This window comes from Mirounga leonina, unplaced genomic scaffold, assembly GCF_011800145.1.
Source record: "Mirounga leonina isolate KUSES-001 unplaced genomic scaffold, KU_Mleo_1.0 Mir_114, whole genome shotgun sequence".
NCBI lineage: Eukaryota > Metazoa > Chordata > Mammalia > Carnivora > Phocidae > Mirounga > Mirounga leonina.
This window is the reverse complement of record NW_023270265.1, coordinates 20479115-20504031: the sequence shown is the minus strand read 5'-3', so window position 1 is coordinate 20504031 and position 24917 is coordinate 20479115. Positions and strand designations below refer to the sequence as shown.

General features: G+C 34.7%; 1 protein-coding gene across 4 annotated transcripts in view; it reads right to left on the bottom strand.

Moving 5' to 3' along the window:
* Positions 1–24917, bottom strand: part of EXOC6 (exocyst complex component 6) — a 230351-nt gene that overhangs the window by 110015 nt on the left and 95419 nt on the right. For all 4 annotated transcript variants that reach the window (XM_035025185.1, XM_035025198.1, XM_035025176.1 and 1 more), the window contains 7 exons: positions 24428–24511; positions 19518–19564; positions 19273–19393; positions 17714–17785; positions 13157–13254; positions 7784–7889; positions 2973–3082 (listed from right to left, as the gene is read on the bottom strand). In XM_035025185.1, coding sequence (XP_034881076.1) covers positions 2973–3082; positions 7784–7889; positions 13157–13254; positions 17714–17785; positions 19273–19393; positions 19518–19564; positions 24428–24511 — 638 coding nt within the window. The remainder of the gene's footprint in view (positions 1–2972; positions 3083–7783; positions 7890–13156; positions 13255–17713; positions 17786–19272; positions 19394–19517; positions 19565–24427; positions 24512–24917) is intronic.

Below are 24917 nucleotides of genomic sequence, written 5' to 3'. Positions count from 1 at the left end.
ACTAAAAAGCTCTGAAGCATCTTCTGGTTCTAAAAATCAAACTCCAAATATGTTTAAACATAATAAAAGAGCTTTAAATCCAGAAAGTGATTTTTTTTCCATAATTTTTTAAGGACAAATAAAAAAACAAAGGAACTCTAATAGCTCAATTTCAGCTCACAGATACAAATTTTTATTTTTATTTTATTTTATTTTTTTAAAGGTTTTATTTATTTATCTGAGAGAGAGAATGGGAGACGAGAGCATGAGAGGGGGAGGGTCAGAGGGAGAAGCAGACTCCCCGCTGAGCAGGGAGCCCGATGTGGGACTCGATCCTGGGACTCCAGGATCATGACCTGAGCCGAAGGCAGTAGCTTAACCAACTGAGCCACCCAGGTGCCCCAGATACAAATTTTTAAAATAAAAATGTGTCAGAAACTTGATGATCTAGAATAAATTTAGATTTACCTATTTTTAAGTTAACTATGCTGTGCTGTCTCTGTAGTCTGAACTGTCAATTCTCTTATTAACAAAATGAAAATAGCCAATGTATTTAGTAAAGCATAATTTTAAAAAACATAAACATAAAAAGCCTTGTTGAATGAATAACTTATGATCATAGACAGTTCATTAGAATGACTAGATACTGAACTAACAAAAGTGACAAATATTTGTGTCAAAGACAGAGGAAAAAAACTGACAGTCTTTTCTGCTGTAGCATTAGTCCACAACACTGACTTCCTAGAAGGGTAGGAGTTCACATACCAAGTCAGAACTGAGGTGCCAATTCTAGTTCTAGTAAGACATTAGGGAGGCTTTAGGGAAATTATACTTATCATCTTTGGTGTTATAAATGCAATAAAAATATCAGATAACAATTGGATACCCAATGTCTCTTCTCTGTAAATAAAACAAAAGTTAATTCCAAACTGCTAGGTTTCTATACTTTCTACAGTTTAACAATATCTTAATTAGGTATCAGTCCTATTTTTCAATAATCAACATTTAGATTAGGGAATAAAAAGTACGTGTTAGGACATGCAAATTGTATACACTACCAATTTTAAAAATGTTAAAGTAATCTACATTTAAAGTAAAAGATGAGGGAAACCAATATTATAGAGTCAAGACTGCAGCTTCAAAAATAACTCTCAAATATAACATTTAGGCCAAGTTGTAGGATGACTGTTAAAAAGATACTTCTTGTTTCTCCCTTTCACATGCATATGTTTAGAACAGATGAATGCATGCATCACTGTTTTCAAAGATGACTAACTATAACCAGAATCTATTTGAGAGTACATAAACAAATTCAAGTCCACCCAAAGGTAGGGCAAATTGTTAACTTCCCTTAACTTCATCTTCTAATTATTCACAAGTACAGGGCAATATCAGGCTCTTAAATCCTTCTTGTTTATGTTCCTTCCTCTTCATCACCACTGATCCTATTTCAGTCTTTCTTCATCTCCCTTCTTGAACCACTGTCTTCACCAGTTCAACATGACTATTTTTTTCTATCCCCCTCCAATCCATCATCTACATGGAGGTCAGAGTAAACTTTCTAGAATGTAACTCTAATAATGTCATCCCTTACTTAAAAACTCTTCAACAATTCCCTGATGCTTACAAAATAAAATATAAACACTCCAAGCTCCAGTCTCACATCTAATATTGTAGTATCCCATCCTCTCTGAAGTAACTATGTGCTTACCATAGGCCAAGCACTACTATACTGAGTGCTTTATACACCCGCATTACCTCATTTAATTCTTACAACCATTGTATGAATTTGGACCCTGATTCAAATATACCAACTACAGCAGCCCAAGTGTCCTTGATATATAAATGGATAAAGAAGAAGTGCTATATATATATACAAACACAAACACACACATACACATATATATAATATTATTCAGCAATAAAAAAGAATGAAATCTTGCCATTTGCAACAACATGGATGGAGCCAAAGAGTTTAATGCTAAGTGAAATAAGTCAGTCAAAGACAGACAAATACCGTATGATTTCACTCATATGTGGGATTTAAGAAACAAAACAAACAAGCAAAGGAAAAAAAGAGAACAAACTGATGGTTATCAGAGGGGGGATGGGTGAAATAGGTGAAGGGGATTAAAGAGTACACTTATAATGAGCACTGAGTAATGTATAGAACTGCTCAATCACTACACTGAAAGCTTGAAACTAATATAACACTGTATATTAACTATACTGGAATTAAAATTAAAAACTTAATAAAAAAATTCTAAAAAGAGTAACAGCAGCAAACTCTTATTAGCAAACAAACATACCAATGGTAAAAAGACATCTTGGGGACAATCAAGAAAATAGTGATATGGACTAGGGAATTGATATTATGGAATAGTATTAATTTTGTTAAGTGTGATGGTTAAATAATGAAATGCCTTTATTTTTTGAGAAACGCATACTGTTTCTAGGGGTAATATGTCATTATTTCTGGAATCTGCTTTTTCAGATACTTAGCGAAGGGGTGCCTGGATGGCTCAGTCGGTTACGTGCAACTCTTGATTTCAGCTCAGGTCATGATCTTAGGGTCATGATATGGGCCCCATGTGGGGCTCCATGCTGAATACAGAGTCTGCTTGAGATTCCCCCTGGCCACCCCTTGGGTACGTGTGCGCTCTCTCTCTCTCTTTTTCTCTCTCAAATAAATAAAATCTTTTTAAAAAATAAAATACTTAAGCAAAAATAATTAAGAAAATATGGCAAAACGTTTATTATTGAACACAGGAGTTTCCAATCTCTATTTTTCTGTAAGTGTGAAGATGTACATTATAGAAAGTAAAAAAAATATGTAACATCAAATTTACAGCAACTTAACCTCAATGTTGCTAAAATATGTAAGCCTTTCCAATGAGATAATAATCCATTAAAGAATCAAGGCCTGAAAATCAAGTGTTAATGTTTCATAAAAATAGCTATGATAAAGATATATTTCTTGTTAGTAAACTTACCTCCGGTGAAGTGACTCTGAAAATTTAAGGCTAGCATAAATAAATTCTTTAACTTGAATGTAAATATGAGGCACTGACTGAGACATGGGAAATTTCTTTGGGAAAGATTGCTGTAGAAAGAAAAACAAAGTTAATATTGCTTTTGAAATTTTAGAAAAAGATATTCTAATCACCTAAAAATATAAAAATTAAATTGCTTATACATTTGAATAGGAAATAACAGCATCTCAAAGTCTACTATTATATTTCTCTGTTATGCTTAGGATTCTAAAGAAAACCAAAATACTTCTCTTTTTTCTAAGATTTTATTTACTTATTTGAGAGAGAGAGAGAACGAGTGGGACGAAAGGGCAGAGGGAGAGAAAGAGAGAGAAGCAGACTCGCTGAACAGGGAGCCCGACGTGGGACTTGATCCCAGGACCTGGATCATGACCTGAGCTGAACGCAGACACTTAACCGACTGAGCCACCCAGGCACCCCAAACCAAAATACTTCTGAAGAAAATAAAGTGACAATTGACCTGTCTCTTAAATCATATAATCAAACTTCTAAGAAGCAGAGAAAGCATATATCAATACCATTGTATGTTCTGATGATAAGATTCCTGCAAAAGATGCCTAGCTGTCTGTTGACTTGCACTCATAATACAAGAGTTAGGTTGGCCATGAAAGTTATGGGCCATCTTCCTAGCTTAGTATCATCAATTAATTCTAAAGATTCCCCTCACTCCCCTTCGGTGAAGGCTTGACACCAATTCAACAAGATATCCATTTTATTCCATTAACTCCTACAGTACCTTTTTTTTTTTTAAGATTTTATTTATTTGACAGAGAGAGACACAGTGAGAGAGGGAACACAAGCAGGGGGAGTGGGAGAGGGAGAAGCAGGTTTCCCGCTGAGCAGGGAGCCCGATTTGGGGCTCGATCCCAGGACCTTGGGATCACAACCTGAGCCTAAGGCAGACGCTTAACGACTGAGCCACCCAGGTGCCCCACTCCTACAGTACCTTACAGCAGTGCAGTAAAGTGCCTTTTGGCTAAACAGCTTTTTTTTTTTTTTTAAAGATTTTATTTATTTATTTGAGACAGAATGAGAGAGAGAGAGCACATGAGAGGGGGGAGGGTCAGAGGGAGAAGCAGACTCCCTGCCGAGCAGGGAGCCCGATGCGGAACTCGATCCCAGGACTCCAGGATCATGACCTGAGCCGAAGGCAGTCGCTTAACCGACTCAGCCACCCAGGCGCCCCTTGGCTAAACTGCTTTTATCAGCCAACATCTATTAGCAAATTCTCAGTCTCTAAAAGGTAAATTCTCTCCAAGATTTTTACCAAAAGCCCCTATTTGTACTTCATGAATTCTAATCTATACTTCTATCTTCACATTTGTTGCAACCTAGTTAAACCAGTGCAAGTACCCTCACTCACCGTGTCTAATGACCTTGTAGAGGTTAAATCCAATGGACTTCTCCAGCTCTCTTGTTAGCTGATTTATCTAAAGTATCTGACAGAGTTAGCTCCCTCCTGCTTCTTAAATGATCTCTCCTTCTTTGGCATCCATGTCGCAAACTGATTTTCCTCTTATTTCTCTAGCTTCTCTGTATCTCTTCCTCTAGCCATCTCTTAAAATTACTGCTATGCTTTAGGGTTCTATCCCATGTCTTCTCTTCTTACCACACATACTGTCCTTGGATGATCTCATCTAATCTCATGACTTCAGCCACCTTGCAAGTACTATTATCTCCCAAATCTACAACTCCAGGCTAACTCTCCTGAAGTCCAAATCCATATATCTAACTACCACTTGGACACTTCCATTTGGCTGTGACATTTGGGACATACTCAGTAGATCTAACAGTGAAATTATCCTTTCCTTCTAAATCTGCTCTTCCTGTGTTTCCTATCTTAGTGAATGCTACCATCTTTAAGGCTGAAACTTGGCTATCATACTTGACCCCTCTATCCTCATCATCACTCATATGCAAATAATCACCAATTCCTGTTGTTCTCTCCTCCTAAACATCTCTTAAATCAAATTCCACGGCAGTAACTCCCACTCAGGTCAGCAATCTCTCTTACCGAGATAACTGCAACAATCCCCTTGCTGGTCTCCCAGCCACTAGTCTCCAATCCATTCTCCACACATTAGCCAGGGAGATCGACCCGATCTCTCTCTCTCTCTCTCTCTCTCTCTCTATCTATCTATCATCTTCCTTCCCGTCTTCCCTCTCTCTCCTTCCTTCCTTCCTTTCTTCCTTCTTTCCTTCTTTGCTTCCTCCCTCCCTTCCTTCCTTTTCTTTCTTTCTTTTTTTTAGAGAGAAAGAGAGCATGAGTGGGGCAGTGGGGGCTGAGAGAGAATCTTAAGCAGTCTCCATGCTCAGCCAGAGCCCATCCCAGGGCTCGATCTCATGACCCTGAGATCATGACCTGAGATGAAATCAAGAGTCGGATGCTTAACTGACTGAGCCACTCGGGCACCCCCGAGAGATCTTTCTAAAGCACAAATCTGATTATGGTTTTACTGCTTAAAACCCTGTTGTGACTTCTCAGTAGTCCTCAGGATAAAGGCTGAACTCTCTAACACTGTTTACAAGGGCTATTATAGTCTGGCCCTTTCTACTTCATCTTCATTTCTTGATCTTCATTTCTTGTACTTTATCAACCTTGCACTTTATACTACAGAATTAGAGCCTTTCTACATGCTGCTTCCTCTATCTTAAGGAGTGCCAAATTCTGTGAATTGTAATGTCCTGTTTATCCCTCACATAACTATAAGCTCCTTGACAGCAGAAAAATAAAAACCACCAAATAGCACAGTGTCTACTATATAGCAGGTGACTGATAAATATCTGAATGAACAAAGGTATTCTTAGGTATTCCAGCAAAAGAAACTTACAACTGGCTGGTAATGAAAACATCCATATACAGCAGTGTCTCTCCAGAACTGGTAGGTCCAACCTTCCCAAATTTAGTGACTCAATCAGAAGTACTACAAAAACCAACCAAAAAGTTGCTATTCTTTAAAATCACCTGATAATAATGCAAGTGCTAACTCACCTCCAATTTATGGTCTAGAGAATAATGAACCCAATATTATTCGAAAGACATTTGAGCTTTAAGAATTTATTTTAATGACATTAAAGACAATATGAATATGTTCTTGTTTTAGCCAAAAGGTTCTAATCAAAGTAGCACAGTTATCTGCAAAAAGACAGATCTTTGCATATATATCCAGTCTTACTACTTGTTCACATATAATTTACACTGAAAATATAGTTATTTGAGAGTTTTACATCTTTTCTAATAGTTTTAATTGAAAATTATATTCAAATTAGGAAAAATATGGAGTATATCCAATGATACTAAATGATACTAAATAACTTAATGAGATTTCTCTTTAAGTTTACACATTTAAATTTTCCATGTAGCTTTTACTTCAACATTAGTTCTTTTTAATAATATATGAACCAATGAATACAACTCCTAACAAGCTTAATACTAAGAGGTACTACATATTTGGGAAGCACCCTATAAGCAAAGTCAAACTTCCTTTTAACTATAAACCTATTTAGAATAAAATTAATGTAATTAGAAAGGACATTAGAGATTATTTAGTTCAACCTTCTCATTTGACAGATATGGCATAAATGCCCAAATAGGGTAAGTCATCTGCCCATCATAAGTCACAGGCAGCTGGCATGTGAACCTGGATCAAATCCAGTGTTCTTTACACAGACGCTATAGCCTGAACAAACTTACTACCAGTAACTAAAACAAATGAAACCAAGCTACGACATGTAGAATATTCTGGTCTTTTGTGTGTATTAGAAGACAACTACTATGTGTATGTAGTGGCAGTCTTAGCTATAATCTAAAAGCTATGCATTTTATTACGTGGTCCTATATTTAGTGACATTACACATAATATGCCTAGTTTATGTATATAAAAAAATAAAAATTTACAGTCACAGTTCACACAATTCACTCAAAATTCACTTTTGTTCTTCATTGTGAAGAAATAAAAACGTAGAGAAGAACTAAATTATAAAGAGTTGGAAAATAATTAAGAAAAGTAAAGAGAAAAAAAAGAATAAAAAAGTGACAATAACAGAAAATATGATACCCTTTTCCCAGGAGATCTGATTCTACCCAGAGATACTGGATAGGTACAATTCTGTGCTTGTGTGCAGGTATGACCACACATGTGCAATCATGTGTATTCCCACAATACTCTACATGCTGGCCTATTTTCTTTCTCTATCATGTCTTTTGTTCAGACATCTTGCCTACAAAAATACACATTCCTACTTAAACAAAAAATCTACAGTGGCAATTGCCTTCATACACCTCTTATTTAACCAAGATAAACTTTTTGCAGAAGTATATTTCTAGAAAAGAAAACACAAAATAAGATCTTCTACAAGATGAAAATTTCAAATAAATTCTCCTCTCTTTCCCGAGAATATACTCTTATTCCTTTAATCTACTCAACAGTTACTTTAACTAATTTGGAATCCACATAATGTTACTAATACCTGTCCTGGGAATTCACCTAACATTTGGGACAACTGCTCATAGTATCCCCAGGAAAGTCCCTTCTTAACTTCACAGAAACAGCAGTAGTTGTAGTAGTAGTAGTAACATAATCTTTAAAAGTTAACAAAACATAATTGATTTTCTCAAATAACACAACAACAACAACAACAAAAGCCTCAAAAGAAGCCACTCTCACTTACAATGTCAGGTCAATATTATGTAGCAATAACTATTATGAATTTATGTTTAACAAATTCTTGAATTAAAAACTAGCTTGTACCTTTTCAAGGTCTGGATCTTGAAAGGGAAATTTACTGATGACTACTTTATATTCTTCTTCATTAACAATAGGGATGGGGCTATAATTATCTTCTTCAAAAATGTCCCTGTTAAGAAAGAAGAAAGAATTGAAAACTTAACATTAAAAAAATGTATCACTAGAGTGATATCAGACAATACTTTAAAAAAAAGACAATTACTACAAAAGCAGTTTTATTAGACAATTCTAAAACTCAATACCAAATAAACCTTGTCCCTCAAAAGTCACTCGATCTTAGTCAAAAGGCCAAGAAGCTATTGTCCCTCAAAATTGATATGCGATCTCTTCTTCCCACTTGTTTTACATCCTCTCAGCACTTTAGTTTTTTACTCTAGGACAATTCTTAAAAAAGATTTATTTATTTAGGTAATCACACTCAACCATAGGGATTGAACTCACGACCCCAAGATCAAGAGTCACATGCTTCACCAACTGCACCAGCAGTGCCTACCCCCTAGAACAATTCTTAAGATGTGCAGTCTGAACAAACTCATTATCTATTTCTAAAAACAAAGCCATGAGGTGAAGAGTATTCCAGTTGTATTTCTTGATAGGGACAATTCTCAAATTATAAGCCTTTTCTCTCCTCCCAACTAGATCATAACTTCCCTAAGGATGAAAACAGTGCCTTCTATTTATTTAGTCTTTTCAAAATGTTGTATTTACAAAAGGACCTCTTATATTTAGTAAGGCGGAGACAGTTACTACTCACCCAGTAGCCTTGTGCTCTCCTACACAGCCCCCTTGCAAAGGCACAGAGAGCTACATCACCAGTGTTGGCCACTGGGTTGTGAATGGAAGTGACAGGTGTTGCTTCAAGTCTAACTTATGAACTAACTGTGTGACTCTTTCCCATGGTAATAGAAATGTTGAGAATGTAGAGAATGTAGTAACACAAATGTAAACAGCCTGGATCTTGGACTACTAGACCCACTAGGGACTTCCGTGTGAGAAATAAAATGTCTATTTTCATCCGCAGAGATATGGGGTATTTTTGTTACTGTAGCATAACCCAGACTGTCCAGATATACTTGCTATCTAATCGTCAACTTTTTTTTTTTAAGATTTTATTTATTTATTTGACAGAGAGAGAGACAGCGAGAGCAGGAACACAAGTAGGGGGAGTGGGAGAGGGAGAAGCAGGCTGTCCGCTGAGCAGGGAGCACGATGCAGGGCTTGATCCCAGGACCCTGGGATTATGACCTGAGCCGAAGGCATCCGCTTAACCGACTGAGCCACCCAGGCACCCCTACTTTCTTTTACTCAATAATTCAGCTTGACTAATATTTATTGAGCTCCTATTGTGTGCCAGGCGCTGCGGTAATTGTGATGAAAATTCCCTACTTCATGAAGATAAAAGCAAAATCTTCGTTCTCAACCTAAAAGGAGATATGAAAATAATAATGTTTATAATAATGCATTATACATACAATAAAAGAGGTGCAAGGTTCAGAAACAGCACAAAGGAAGAAATGATTAAGTTTATCAGAGTAGGTGGGCTGTATCACATGGAAAGTTTTATAGAGAAGCCATGAGCTCTGTAGGGTCTTTCAAGATGAAAAAGAAATACTTCCAATGAGATTATGGAAGAACATCATTTCAGAAAGATGGAACATAACAAGCAAAAGCATAAGGGGTAAAAAAAGTCTGAGTGTGGGAGGGAGTCAACCATAGGTAGTGCAATACTACTGGAGTGTCAAATACACAAAAGACATGGTATAAATGAGGCCGGGTAGGTGGACAAACTGAGGCACCCAGATTTTAGCCTGGAGTACCATTAATAGGTTTTAGGGAGAGAAATGTCATAGGTCCACTACATGGAGGATAAACTGGAAAAAGAGCAATAATGAACACAGAGGCCAGTGCGAAAGAGATGAAGAATCATCTAGATAAAAGGTGGTAAGGATCTGAATTAAAGCTGTCCTGGTGGGGGCAGAAAGGAAGGTGGCAAAAACAAGGGCTTTAAGAAGTAGAATATAGAGACAGGATTTAAAAACTAAATGAGGATTATGAAGGAAGGTGTAATCTGGATGTATCTGTGGTTTCTAAACAGGGCAAAGGGACAAATAATGTTAAGTGTTCCTCATTAGAGACATTTGCTGAGGTAAGGAAGATCTCAAGAGGATACAGTTTCAGCAGTGGATGATTGATATCTCACTGATAAATGGGTCTGGGGTCTTGATGAGAGGCTGGAAATAAAGGCACAGGTTTGTAAATCATGATGGTGCACAAGGTAGTTGCAATAAGACTGTCTGGGGATGGGAAGGAATAAGACTATTCACCTAAAATATCGTGAAAGGCTTCAACTAATTCTATTTCCTTCTAAATAGTATTTTAAAGTAAGGGGTTAAAAGGAAAATTATACTATAGAGAACAAACAGATGTTACCAGAGGGGAGGTGAGTGGAGGGATGGGTAAAATAGGTAAAGGGAAGTAAGAGTACACTTATCTTGATGAACACTGAGTAACAGAATTGTTGAACCACTATACTGTAAACCTGAAACTAATATAACACTGTATGTTAACTATATTGGAATTAAAATTTTTTAAAAAGGCGAGTTACAGGTTACAAAACTACTAGAAAACCATAAACTACTTACTTTACACAAATGCCAAGGAATCAGTTAATATGCAAGGACAGATAATTTATTGAATGGTACATTCATATTCTGAAAATGTTAATGTAGTCTTAAAAGGGACTGTTTACTGAACTGAATTCTATAAACATTTACTGAGTTCCTACTCTGTGTAAAGCACTATAATTGGAGCTAGGCAATTAAGACTATAAATATAAACAACACTGGTGTTGACAATATAGTTGGAGAGAACCACACACAGATAAATAAACTATAACAATAGTCAGACTATAAATTCTATCATGGAAATAGCCAAGTTTTAATTATCCAGTACTAATGGTAACTTTTACTTTTTTGCCATTGTTAGGTTGTCAGTTCACTACTTGTAAAATATTTGGAGATTTCGGTCAGGAATAAGAAAAGCTTAAATTCTGCTACTTCTCTTATTTGTTTCAAGATTTTAAAGTAATCTCTACACCACCCAACATGAGGCTCAAACTTACAACCCCAAGATCAAGAGTCACATGCTCTACTGACTAAGCCAGCCAAGTGCCCCTCTGCTACTTCTCAAAAACCTAAGCAAAAAGCGTGATGGAGAAGGGTACTGGAAGTAGAAGTCAAAATACATTTGGGAATTATGCATTACAAGTGACATGCTATCACTCATTCTCCTCCCCAACTACAAACGAGGATAGCATTAATCCTATCTCCATCTGAATGAACCCATTAGCTTCTCAGAGAGAAAACAATACCTCATGGTTTCCCCAATCTTGGGGAACAATCTCATTACTAGAAGTCTTTTTTTTTTTTTTAAGATTTATTTTATTTATTTGAAGGAAAGAGAGAAAGGAAGCTCTATTAGTGGGGTGGGGGAGGGAGGCAGAGGGAGAGGATCTCAAGCTGACTCCGCACTGAGCGTGCAGCCCAGTGCAGGGCTGGATCTCATGACCCTGAGATCATGACCTGAGCTGAAATCTAGAATCAGACGTTTAACCAACTGTGCCACCCAGGTGCCCCCTCATATTAGAAGTCTTATGATAAATAAGAGAAAACAGCTGGCTCAATGAACATCTATCAACAATTGTAAAAACTTAAACACTCTTCTGAAGAGGGCAAGTTAATAACATCAACCCTATAAGTAAAGATTTTATATATATAAATATATAGAAAGATTTTATATATAAAGATGTCATATTATATCACATTATATCATAGCATATACATTATAGATTACCACTCCTATCAATAAGCACTACCTGTATTTCTAAAATATTAAAGATCAAAAATTGCTGACACTTAATACATGTTTCATCAAGACTGTCAACTGTCCACTTGAGACAACATCCTGACAATATAATCCCTAAGGAATGTTAATACAAAAAGTGTAAATCAGAATTTATTTGGTTGATTTTAAGAAAAGTGTATCACCTTGTAAACCACTTAGGTATTTTAAAAAGATTTCTATTACAGTATTCAGAAGGTCAACCCTCCATAGTTTTGAAAACTGATGAGGCAAATGCCAAGCTGATATTAAATTTTTTCACATATTTTCTGTTTTAATCTCATCAAGTATTATTGCCACATCACTTCTATCATATTTGGGTGACCCGATGTAAGATCTCAAGATTTACATGTTTTCTTGAAAGAAAAAAGAAAGGAAGAAAGGGAAGGAGGGGGAAGGGAAGGAGGAGGGAGGGGAAAAAAGGTTTCAGAATTAGGGAACAAGTTTCTCTTTTCATGACAATACAAAATTATATAGATCTTAAAATACTTTGTCCATTATTCCCTGCAGGCAAGTGATTAAAGCAAAAGTAATTTTCCTAATTAGATGCTTTAAAGATTTTTAATCTAGTTATGTTGTTTATAAAAATAACACTTTCTCCGAACAAAATTTAAAAGCTATAAATCTCTGTTTCTAATACTAAATACCTTGGAATACTTACAGCCTTATATCTAATCATTTACTGGTTGGGGGGGGAGGGGAACTACAGAGATTAGAACCAAAAGTAGTATAATTAAAAATTTATTATAAATGGTTCAGCCACTCTGGAAAAAACAGTATGCTGGTTCTTCTTCCTCAATTTATTAAACATATGTGCCATATAATCCCAGCAATTCCACTTCTGGATATATATCCTAAAGAATTGAAAACAGGAACTCAAACATATATTTGTACATCAGTGTTCCCAGGAGCATTACTCACAACAGCAAAAAGGTACAAATGACCCAAATATCCATAGATGGATAAACAGATAAATAAAATGTGGTCATATCCATACAATGGAATATTATTCAGCCTCTAAAAAGAATGAGCTACTGATACAGGCTACAACATGGATGGACCTTGGAAACATTATGCTAAATGAAATAATCCAGACATTAAAAAAAACAAACAAACACTGTAGGAGTCCACTTATATGAAGTACCTAGAGTAGCCAAATTCATAGAGACAAAGTAGAATGGTGATTGCCAGGGGCTAGAAGAAGGGACTAGGGAGTTAATGTTTAATTGGTACAGTTTCAGTTTGGGAAGATGAAAAAGTTCTGAAGGATAGTGGGGATGGTTGCAACAATGTAAATGTACTTAATGTGACTGAACTGTACATTTTAAAAAGATTAAAATGGCAAAACTGTTATTATATTTTACCATAATAAAAAAATTATCATAAGCATTTTTTATTGCTAAATGTAAAATCAATCACTTTAGCATTTGACAAGCTTTTCACTACTACATTAAGGTTCCATGGCTTTTGACTAACCTGAAAACTCCAGCCCATTTCTTAAGAAGTGTTTCATTGTATTGATCTCTTATTTCAAATAAAAGGTCAAAAAGTCGGTTCACTGGAAAACCATAACCCTAAAACAAACACAACAAAAGCAGATAAACAAGTCAAATAAGTAAATATATTCATTACAGAAATGTTGGGAATACTGAAGAATTGTTTGAAAGTGATCACTATATCATATTGTATGTCATTCCAACAGCATGAAAAGAAGATATACTTTTGACTTTCTACTAGGTTGCATTAAGTAAGAAAGAGTCTAGAAAGAGTTTTATGGAACTGGAATAATTTTTCCATTTCTTCTCTCTCTTTTCAGTCTGGATTACACTGTTAACCTTAAAAAGTATTAGAAGTCAAAACTGAAGAAAAAGTAAAGGATTAGTGATCTACATATGGTGTCTTGGAAAGTGATCCCTAAAAAGGATAAAAGAAGAAAAGGGAATATATTTTGTCTGAAACACACTGGCTTCCTTTTGCACCTTCAATTTAAGATCGACTTCACTATTTAGGGAAAATATACACCTTCTCATTAAACATACACTCTCCAACAAAACTTTATTCCTTTCCAACTCCAAAGTCATTGAAATTTTACCCATTTCAGGAACAAAGATTTCTGCTGCATCACAGAGTTGTCCCTTTTCCCTTCAGGGTTTCCCTCTTCTTTATTTTTTATCGTACTCCTGCAGGAACTGCTCCACGGACTATCTATTCACTATTGTCTTTAATTTCCACTAGTTCCTTTCTTTTGGCTAAATAAATATGCTAATTACCTCCCATCCTTAAACCAAGAAAAGTAAGAAAAAATAAAAAAGCCCTTCCTCGATTTGCTGTGCTCTGCCAGATGCTTCCTTTTGTTACTCTCTTCACAGCCAAACCTACTACAATCTGCCACTCCTATTCCTTTAAAACTGCTCTCAACAATGTCACAGATTATCTCCTAAATATAAAAGTCAATGATCTCTCACTCTGCATTACCTCTTTTGAAACTAGTCTGCTTTGAATTCTGTAACACTGCTCTCTCTCTTTGTTGTCTTATCTATGAACAGTCGTCCTTCCAGTTTCCCTTTTTCTTCTATCTCCATCCTTAGATTTTTCTTCTAGGTCTCTAGCATAATCTGAAGTCTACTGACTTCAAACACTATTTTCTCTGATTATCCTGAATCTACATCTCTAGTTATACCTCTGGAAGTTCCAAATATTTAATTCCAACACCTGTTAGACATCTCCAGTCAGTCTGCCAACAAGCATGCTAAAGTTAACTTATCTCTTCCCTTTTCAACTAGACAAAGTGCTTTTCCTATTTCCTATCTGTGCTAATAGTTCAACCATCAATTCAATTTATCAGGAAAGAAACTTGAAAAACATCTAAATGACCCCACACACAAACATATCTAATCATTCACCAAATTCTTTTGATTTTACCTCCTTCACAAATCTCAAATCTATCATTCTTCTCCATCACTTACTTTTTTCCAGAAGTATTCCCAGTGCCACTGCTTTATTTCAGTCCTTCACAACTGTTGCCTACACTGAAGTTCCAACCATCTGTCTCTTTCAACTCAATCTATTGCCAAGGCTCTCCAAATTATCATTTAAAGTACAAATATGATCATGCCATTCCACTGGTTAAAAACTACCAAAGACTTATTAAAGTCCCACAAGTCTTGCCATAATTTGGGTCAAACTACCTTGTCAGTTTCATTACCACTCTTTGCCCTTCTTTGCTCATATCCATCTACTAAAGTTTCTATCACAATCAAGCTGCTTGACCAATCTCATGCTCACCATACTATCCCTCCATCTATAGTTTACACATGCTATTTTATTTTCTCTGCCATTCATGCCCCTTTATTAATATGTACCTGCTGAACTCATCTTTTAATTTCCAACTCACATTTCAACTTTCTATACAGACTTTCCCAACTCCCAGAATCAAAGATAGACATTCCATCTTCTGCGAGCTCAAAGCTTGTTAATATACTGCTATATTAATATGTCTTATACATCTTATTTGTTTACAACTAAACCGTAAATTTCTTGAAGGATTTTTATATCTCACTGTCTTACTGATTTTTGTCTCTATTGTTTTACACATCATCTAGCTTACGTGTGTGTATATATATACATATATATATATATATATATACAGTGTTACGGTGTAAGTACATGGTGGGTGCTCAAAAAATGTCAGTGAATGAATCATAAATGTTTACTTCTGATTTACTTAATAAGCAATAAACAGAACTATAATATGCTGGAGTTACTTGTTAATGTTATTGTTTAGTTAGCTTTAAGTAATAAAATGAAATATGAAAAGAAATTTTTCCTTAGGGTGGCAAAGTGCCAACTTTAAAAACTAAGTATCATTCAATATTCTTTAATTTTTATTAAAAGACCCTCCCCAATTCTTCAATTAAAAGGTATAACTTAAGGGGCGCCTGGGTGGCTCAGTCAGTTAAGCGTCCCAACTCTTAATTTTGGCTCAGGTCATGATCTCAGGGTTGTTGGGCTCCATGCTGGAGATTCTCTCTCCCTCTGCCCCTCCCCACTTCTGTCTAAAAAAAAAAAAAAGTATAACTTAAAAAGTCAGCATTTACTAATTATGTATAAGACTCACCTAATACTCAGCCTGTCAACTTTCAGTGGAATGAAAATACTGCAGGACTGCTGAATAAGTAATAAGGACTGGTTTGTCTTCCTCAATCATATTTCAGCAGTAAGATTAGAAAGGTATACTTACAAGGGTTTATACATCCATTAGTGTGACTTTCTAAAGCCTCCATTACCTGAATATTGTCTATTACTCTTCTCGGATTCTCTAGAGATCCTTGGAACCACAGCACATATTCTACACTCAGTTGTACTCAAAGTGCCAGTTCAGAACAGTTCATTATGGTTTACAAAGAGGTAAGGAGCTTGTACCAGAATATAAATCAATGCGGCTAACCTACATCGAGAAAATCTTGCTTCAAAATAAATGCCAATTGAGCTAAAATTTGTACTTAGTGATGTAGTTGATTTACATTCTGACAGAAGCTCCTTTTTGCTATGGATCCATAACAGTTTGTGGACTGTAACCATTTCCAGACCAGTGAGTGGTACCCCACCATGCTTTGAGTAGTAATGATTTTAGTCATTAAGGATAGCAAAATTCCCTCAAGTTACTTAGAGATAGGCCTAAAAAAATTAAGATAGTCTCTGATAAAACTTACCAAAAGTTTTTTTGCAGAGAAATCAGTATTACAGATACATTTGTCACAAAATTTATGAAAACAAAACAAAACAAAATCCACATTATCCCCATGTTACAGTATAAGGCAGAGAAATTAATAAAGATATATCTAGACAATAAAATAATTTTCTAAAGGAGTATGTGGAATCTTTTTAGGCTTAAGAATAAAGTAGACAACTATTATTCTAGGATGAAAAGATTCTTGTGATGAAGCAAATAGTCTGAATTAGCATTTCCCAAAGCATATTATATGAAGCTCTAAATCTGTAAGATGTCATATGGAGGAAAAAAAGATTCAAGGGTCAAATTTATTGGGAAAATGCTGCATAAGCACCTTCCTTTTGGAATCATATGGTATAAATTTGCTCTGAGAAAGGCTTTTAGTGAAGAAATTTGTTTTACTTCACTTATTTCCCAAATGTTTTAGAACACAGAACTCTTTTTAAAGTAACATCTATTATCACACTTTGAAAAATACTAATCTGTATTTCACGAAATGTTCTTCCAACCATAAAAATCCCAAAAGTTTAAACATGAAAACAAAATGCAATCAATTCCATGATCAAGAAAAAGGGACAAGCTTAAAACTTTGATAGTGAAAATCACAAAGGCATTGGGTTTTGAGACAATTCAATTTTAATCTTATCTGATCTTATTTTTAAAAAGAAAAAAAACAAGACACAAAGAAGTAAAGTGATTTGCTCACAGTCATAGTACACCTGAAATTAGGAAGGAAATTAGTGAATACAGCTTTCAAACTGTATGTTTTCATATTTGTTATCACACTTAAAACTCAAAACAATCCCGAAAACTAGTAATAAACTCATTTTCACCAATGAGGATCTAAAACTTAGAAAACCTGTAAACATACAATTAGTCAATAGCAGAGGTGGAATACAAACTCAGGGTCTTGTGTGACTCCCAGAGCCTATGCTCCTTGTCCTAAGGCAGAACTTGTATCTTCTCATTTCTAGTTCAGAGTTTTTTCCACTATACCATGTACTTTTTTTTAACTACAAAAATACTTTATCTAGACAAACAAACAAAAACTTTATTCTAACTGAATGACCAGTATTTTAAAAGATGGTAATATTTCCTGAACTCTGTCCAAGCTTCATAATTAGGAAGCAGGGGAGAATGACAAGTCTTGGGTAATAGGGAATACCAATATATAAGCAAACATTTGGTTACTACTAATTTACTACCATCAATCCATAATAAACTAAATGAGCATGTTCTATATTTTGTATATCTTTAAGTGGTCAAAATAGCCATTAAATGAATGTTAGATTATCACCCACCTGCAAAGTATCTGCAAATATTACAATGAGATTCTTCAGCTCCAGAACAAGATCAGGATCAGTACAGTAAGACTGGGGGAGAGAGGTGGAGGGATGGAAATACAAACAAAGAAACAAATACAAACCATAGTCATTTGGTTAAAAACAAATAAAACCTGAAAATGTTTCCCTTAGTATACCAGACTTACAATAAATTTAAAATCTTGGTCATTAGTTAGATCCATTGCTGGTTTCCTCTATTCAGTAAAAATTCTTAGGGAAAGACCATAACATAATGTACTTTTAGTATCTGTATTATATGAAAAGAAATTTCCCTGAAATTTGCACACACTAACCTTTGGTCAAAGCGGTGATGTTTATATTTCTAAAAGTCCCTAGATTTTAAGGAACTACTTATATTTAAACTGAAAAATGGTTTATATATAGACCACATATTTTTACTTTTCTACTATTTTTTACTCTTATAAAAGAGACATATTACTTTTTCCAATATAAGAATGACAATTGAAGTATTTTCTTATTAATTCACCAAAAGAAACTAATTAGTTTCAAAGGGGTAGTGAAACTCACTCTGTCCCTTTAACAGCATTTAATAAGATTTTTAGTGTGATATGTTGCATTTAATACCTTATGACTCTGTATTTGATGTCATATAATTAACAGAAAGCATACTATAATTTTACATATTCAGAGCTGGTCTGAATGTAAACCATGATAAAACATATTGTTCTTTATTAATATGTTAGAAAAAGTTATAGTTCATTGGACAAATACTATATAAAGAATCTTCAATCCTATAAATAAAAATGTAGTATATTTATAATCTAAATACTATATAAACTAATAAGCCTTTAAAATATTTTCAATCTCTATTCTCAATAATAAAATTATAAATAATAATTACAAAATTTTAAGTATGGGGAGATTTTACTGAAGGTAAACTACTAAAATTGTCTTAAGAAAAAGTCTATAATAAGCAATTATTAATTTCAACAGTCTTTAAAATAACACTAACATATTACTTCCACAAAAGGTGTATTACGCAAAATATTTGAACATTTTACTTTCATTCATAAAAAAATCTCTCAATACATAAAGGTTCATTATTTTAAAAGAGTTCAAATTTTGACAATTGCATATTTTTAAGAAATTTGTAATTGTATTACTGCAAACAAATTATAAACATCGAAGAACAAGTTCAATTGAGTTTTAATGGCAGAGTTTATTTTGGAAACAAAGAATTTGGAATGATAATTAAAAACCCTTTCTTCACGGTGCTTTTCAGTGATCTAATGAAGAGGTCAGTTGAGACTAATGAGACCAGCTTAATTCTTCATTTTCTATAATGCTGGACTAAAAGTGCCTTGGGAAGCCCCAGACAGTTGCAAAATCACAGCCCAGTATTACCAAACAAAAGCTTAACATTACTACTTCCAAATCTGAGCTGTTACCAAAAAATGCAGAATGTTGGAGGTGTGGTTTTCTTCTGACATTATACATTTCAGAAGTTCTTGAAGTAACTGAATTAAAAATTTAGTAACATAATTTGTCTGACTTACTGAATGAGCTCTAAGGACAGCAATTATCTTTGAGAGGGCCATGTTCCAAAGTTCATCAGTGTATGCCCTGGTTACTAATCCTTGGGTCACATGTAAAATGTGATCTTCCACCACAAAGAACCTAAAGACAGTAATTACCAACATAACATGTGTTAAAAAAAAAATTAAAACCCAAACAGAAAACAAGCAGTTCTGACATTTAACATAATGTAAAAATAATAGTTATTTCTGTATTAGATACATACCCTACAATTTGAGTGAAATATCTTCTATAGCCATCAACTGTTTCATGCTTCAAATGAAAAATAAAAATCAATTTACACCAATAAATACTGGTAACATAAAAGTAAGTCCAAGTCACTACAACATTTATTAACAAATATATAGAGAGTCTACTATATGCTGCACACATTTTTAAAGCACCAGAGATACACTACTAAAAACCAAAAAGTCCTTACCCTCATGGAACTTATATTCAAAAGGAGATAGACAATAAACAAGTTAAAAAGTAAATATGATTTCAGAACCCTCTTCTCAGCAAGCTAGTTCAAGCCACCATAATTTCTTATTTGTGCTATTACATCATTCTCCTACCCAGTCTCCCCGGCTTTCAGGCTTGCTCCCTGCAGTCTATTCTCCAGATAGCTGTCAGAATGATACTTTTCAAAGAGTAATCAGATCATTATATCTTCTACTAAAAACCTTCGAATGACTTTATATCTGATTCATAATAAAAGTCAAACTCCTTAAAAATGATCCATAATTGCCTGTTAATAATTTTAACAAAAGGCATACAGGAAAATATCTGATTATTTGAATTTCATTCTTAGAAGTTTATTACATGAAATATTTCATTATTTTAATTAAGTTCAAATGTTGTATTTTGCATATTTCATAAATGCAATAAAAATTTTCAAACATCTGGGGTTTTTTCAGGCTGTGGGAAAACAAATGTTTTTACCTTTTAGCTTTAAAATACTATGATCAGAGAGAGAGGAGTTTACACGACACCAGATGTTTGACATTTCTTGATACTTGCTTTATAACATGTATATAGTCACATTTTATAATGTGCTATGTGTGCTTGAAAAGAAGATGTTTCTACAGTTGATGAAACAGGCTTCTACATGGTTCATTAGATCAAGTCTATTAAGCATGTTGTGTATTCTTACTGATATTCTATCTGTTTGGTTTATTAGATACTGAGACATGCTTAAAAATCCACTATGGATTTTCTACTTATCCTTTTAGTTGTGGCAATCTGGCATTATACATTTTTGAGTCAATGTTATCAAGTGTTTATAGGTTTCAATTATCATTTTTTATCAACTCTAAGACATGAATATTTTATTTTTTATCATTCTAGATCTTTTTATATTATTTGAAGATATATACTCTGTTTCTACTCTTTTACTGCTTACTCCAGAAATTACATTACGCATACTTAAGTAATCAAACTCTAAAATCAATCAGTATTTTTACTCTTCTGGACAATTCAGAAAATTGTAGCATGGATTCATTTTATTAACTCCCACCTCATGTTTATGCTTTTGTTGTTGTGTATTTTAATTCTATCTTGTTTTAAAGTCCATAATATTTTATTAACATTATTTTCTACAGTTGACATAGATTCACCCACATATTTATACTTTATTTGCTATTCATTCCTTCTAGCATCTCTTATCTTCCATTTGGCATCACTTTCCTTTTGCCTGAAGTAGATTCTTTAGAATTTCCTTAGTAAGGGTGCTTATTAGCCAACTCTCCTCTTCTTTGTCTGAAAATGTCTATCTTTGCCTTTGTTTTTCTGGATATAGAATCCTAGATTAACAGTTATCTTCCTTTAGCATTTAAAATATTCCATTGTTTTCATTTCTCCTGAGTAAAAACCTAGGTGCAAGACTGCTGGGTTGTATGATAAGTGTATGCTTAACATTATAACAAATTGCCAAACAACTTTCCAAAGTGGCAGCATAATTTTTATACCACCAGAAGTGTATGAGAGTTCCAGTTGCTCCACATCTCACCAGCACTTGCTATTATCAGTCTTTAATTTCAGCCATTCTAGTAGGTATGTAGTGGTGTCTCACTCATTGAACATCTTTTCGTGTGTTTTTCATCTGTGTATCTAGTAAAATGTCTACCTGGACCTTTTATCCATTAGTTTGTCTTTAATTATTTAGTTACACAAATTCTTTATATATTCTGAATACAAGCCCTTTGTTAGATATGAGTTTTATAAGTATTTTCTCCCCATCTGTGTCTTGTCTTTTCACTTTCTTGACAATGCCTTTATGATTTTTTTTTTTAAAGATTTTGTTTATTTATTACAGAGAGAGAGCACAAGAGTGGGGAGGGTCAGAGGGAGAAGAAGACTCCCAGCTGAGCAGGCAGTGTGATGCCAGACTCGATCCCAGGACCCTGGGATCATGACCTGAACCAAAGGCAGATGCTCAATTGACTGAGCCACCCAGGCACCCTTGACAATGCCTTTTGAAGAGTAGTTTTTCATTTTGATGTTCAATTTATCAATTTCTTTCTCTTATGGTTCATGCTTTATGTATCTCACCTAAGAAAATACTGCCTAACCCAAGGTCACAAAAACCTTTGTTTTTTCTAAAAGTTTTAATTTTTAGCTCTTGCATTTAGGTCCATGATCCATTTCTTGAATTGCTGAGGTAAAAGTCAATACTCATTTTTTTTTTTTGCATATAGATAATTTAATTATCTTGTGGTCAAAAGACATACTTTCTGTGATTTCAAGTCTTTTATACTTGTTGAGATTTATTTTATAGCCCAGAATATGATCTATCTTGATAAACCTTCTACATGCATTTGAAAGGCATGTGCATTCTGCTGTTTGGGGTGGAATATTCAATAAATGTCAATTAGCTCAAGTTAACAGATACTATTTTTCAGGTCTTCTATTTTCTATCTTTGTGTTCTGCAGTTTCACTGTAAGTTCTCCCAGAGTGTATTTCTTTTTATTTAACCTATTTGGGATTCCTTGGGTTTGACTCTCTAAGTTTCTATTTCCTGTCCATACTGGAAAATTCTCAGCCATTATGCCTACAAATACTCCTCTGTTCAACTTTTCTATCCTCTCTTTCTGTAACTCCAACTAGATATGTTAGACTTCCTCGCTCTTCTGTATTTTTATCCTCTTGTCTCTCTGTGAGGCTTTCTAGATAATTTCTCCAGATCAACTAGAATTCACCAATTGCTAAACCTATTCATAAAACTTTTTTTTTTTTAAGTATTTTATTTATTGACAGAGAGAGTCACAGTGAGAGAGGGAACACAAGCAGAGGGGGTGGGAGAGGGAGAAGCAGACTCTCTGCTGAGCAGGGAGCCCGATGCGGGGCTCGATCCCAGGACCCTGGGATCATGACCTGAGCCGACGGCAGACGCTTAACAACTGAGCCACCCAGGCGCCCCGTTATTCATAAAACTTTTAATTTTGATTAATATATCTTTAATTTCTAGGTATTCTACTGGATTTTTCTTCATTTTGGTCATTACAGTTTCTTGTTCCCTATTTATATCAACAAGCTTGTCTTTTATTTCTTTAAATATATTAAATAGAGTTATTATATTAAATGGCTAATAATTCAAATACTGAAGGTCTCTTGGGATTTATTTCTATTGCCAATATTTTTAGTGATTTGCACTTGTTTGATAATTATTTTTTACTGTGATTTGCTAATTTTCCTTGAAATTATGACATGAAAGTTCAGAGATCTGCATTTGTTTCTATTGGGCAATATCAGCATGGAATAACTTTAAACTGAATTTTCAACTTGAGATTTTTTTTTTGACTATCCAAACAGAATGAATCTGGGTTGCAAATATATGTGAGAAACAGCTTGTTATGGATTCTCAGAGATCTTTTTCCCCTCGTTCCTTCAGCACCAACATTTAAGACAGGCAATTTCCCTACAGTGTTTAGCAGAAAGAACAGAGAGGTTTTGTTAGGTTTTTTTTATAACATTGTGTCCATTTATTTATTTATTTATTTTAAGTGATCTCTATATCCAAGCAGGGGCTCAAACTCATGACTCCAAGATCAAGAGTTGCATGCTCTCCTGACTGAGACAGCCAGGTGCCAAGAGATGTTTTTGATCTCTAGGTAATCCTAATAATGAGGCTCTAATTCTTTGGAGTCTCCACTTTCTAAGGGAGACAACCTCTTATCAGCTACTTCAGGTGGCTCTGGGCTTAGGCCTCTGTATTCCCATGTCCTCAAAATTCATGCTTTCCCGCTCAGCAGATGCCCCTAAGATAAAAGCCACAATCAGTACTTCATTAAACTTGTCTGGATTTCTTTCTTCTTTTTTTAAAAAGATTTTATTTATTTACTTAACAGAGAGAGAGAGAGAGCACAAGCAGAGTGAGTGGCAGGCAGAGGGAGAGGGAAAAGCAGGCTCCCTTTAGAAAAGGGAGCCCAATGCAGGGCTCAATCCCAGAACCCTGGGATCATGACCTGAGCCAAAGGCAGACACTTAACTGACTGAGCCACCCTGATGCTCCAAACCTATCTGGATTTCTGCCTTCATTTAAGTTTTCATGTTTTGTTTTATAGTTGGATATACTGAGGTATAAGTTACATACAATAAAACTCACTTTTTCATGCACTGTTTCTACAAGTTTTCACAAACACATCTAGTCACATAATTACCACCATAACCGAATATAGAGCAATTCCATATTCACTTAATTTTTGTCCTGACTATACTTTTCTATCAAATCCTCAGTGCATTTAAAAATAATTTAAAAATTTTTTAAATGTTTTATCCAGCATCTTTGTTTTTTCACTAGAACAATTAATCAAAGTACATAGTCCACCATATTGTCAGAAATGAATTATCACTCCCTGATACTTTATATATCTACTTGTTTATCTCTTTATTTATTCACTGCCTATTTTATTTATTTACTATCTATCTTCCCTAATAGAATGTAAGCTCATGAGAGAAGGAACTCACCTGTTTTGTTCATTGCTGTACCCTTAGCACCTAAACCAATTACTGGAAATGGTAGGTGTTCAATAAGTATTTGTTGTTGAATGAATAGTGATACATGCTCTGAAGAAATTAAAGCAGGGTAAGAGGCAAAAAGTGACAACACAACCAATACAAAATTTTCACATATTTACCATATTTGACTGGGGTTGCAATACAAGTCTTGCTTGTTTCTTTCTTTGTTTTCGGTAATAATTTTCAAATGTTTCTTCATCACCCTAAAGTAAAATCAGCAAAGTAATGAAACACACACACTGCAGAAGAGATAACTTTTTTTTTTTTAGATTTATTTATTTATTTGATAGAGAGAGCATGAGTGGGGGGAGGAGCAGAGGGAGTGGGAGAGAGAGACTCTCCAGCAGACACCCCACTGAGCAGGGAGCATGATGCAGGACTTGATCTCACAACCCTGAGACCATGACCTGAGCCAAAACTAAGAGTCAGACACTTAACCAACTGAGCCACCCAGGCACCCAAACAGATAACTTCTTTTTTTTTTTTTTTTTTTAAGATTTTATTTATTTATTTGACAGAGAAAGACACAGCGAGAGAGGGAACACAAACGGGGAGTGGGAGCGGGAGAAGCAGACTCCCTGCCGAGCAGGGAGCCCGATGCGGGACTCG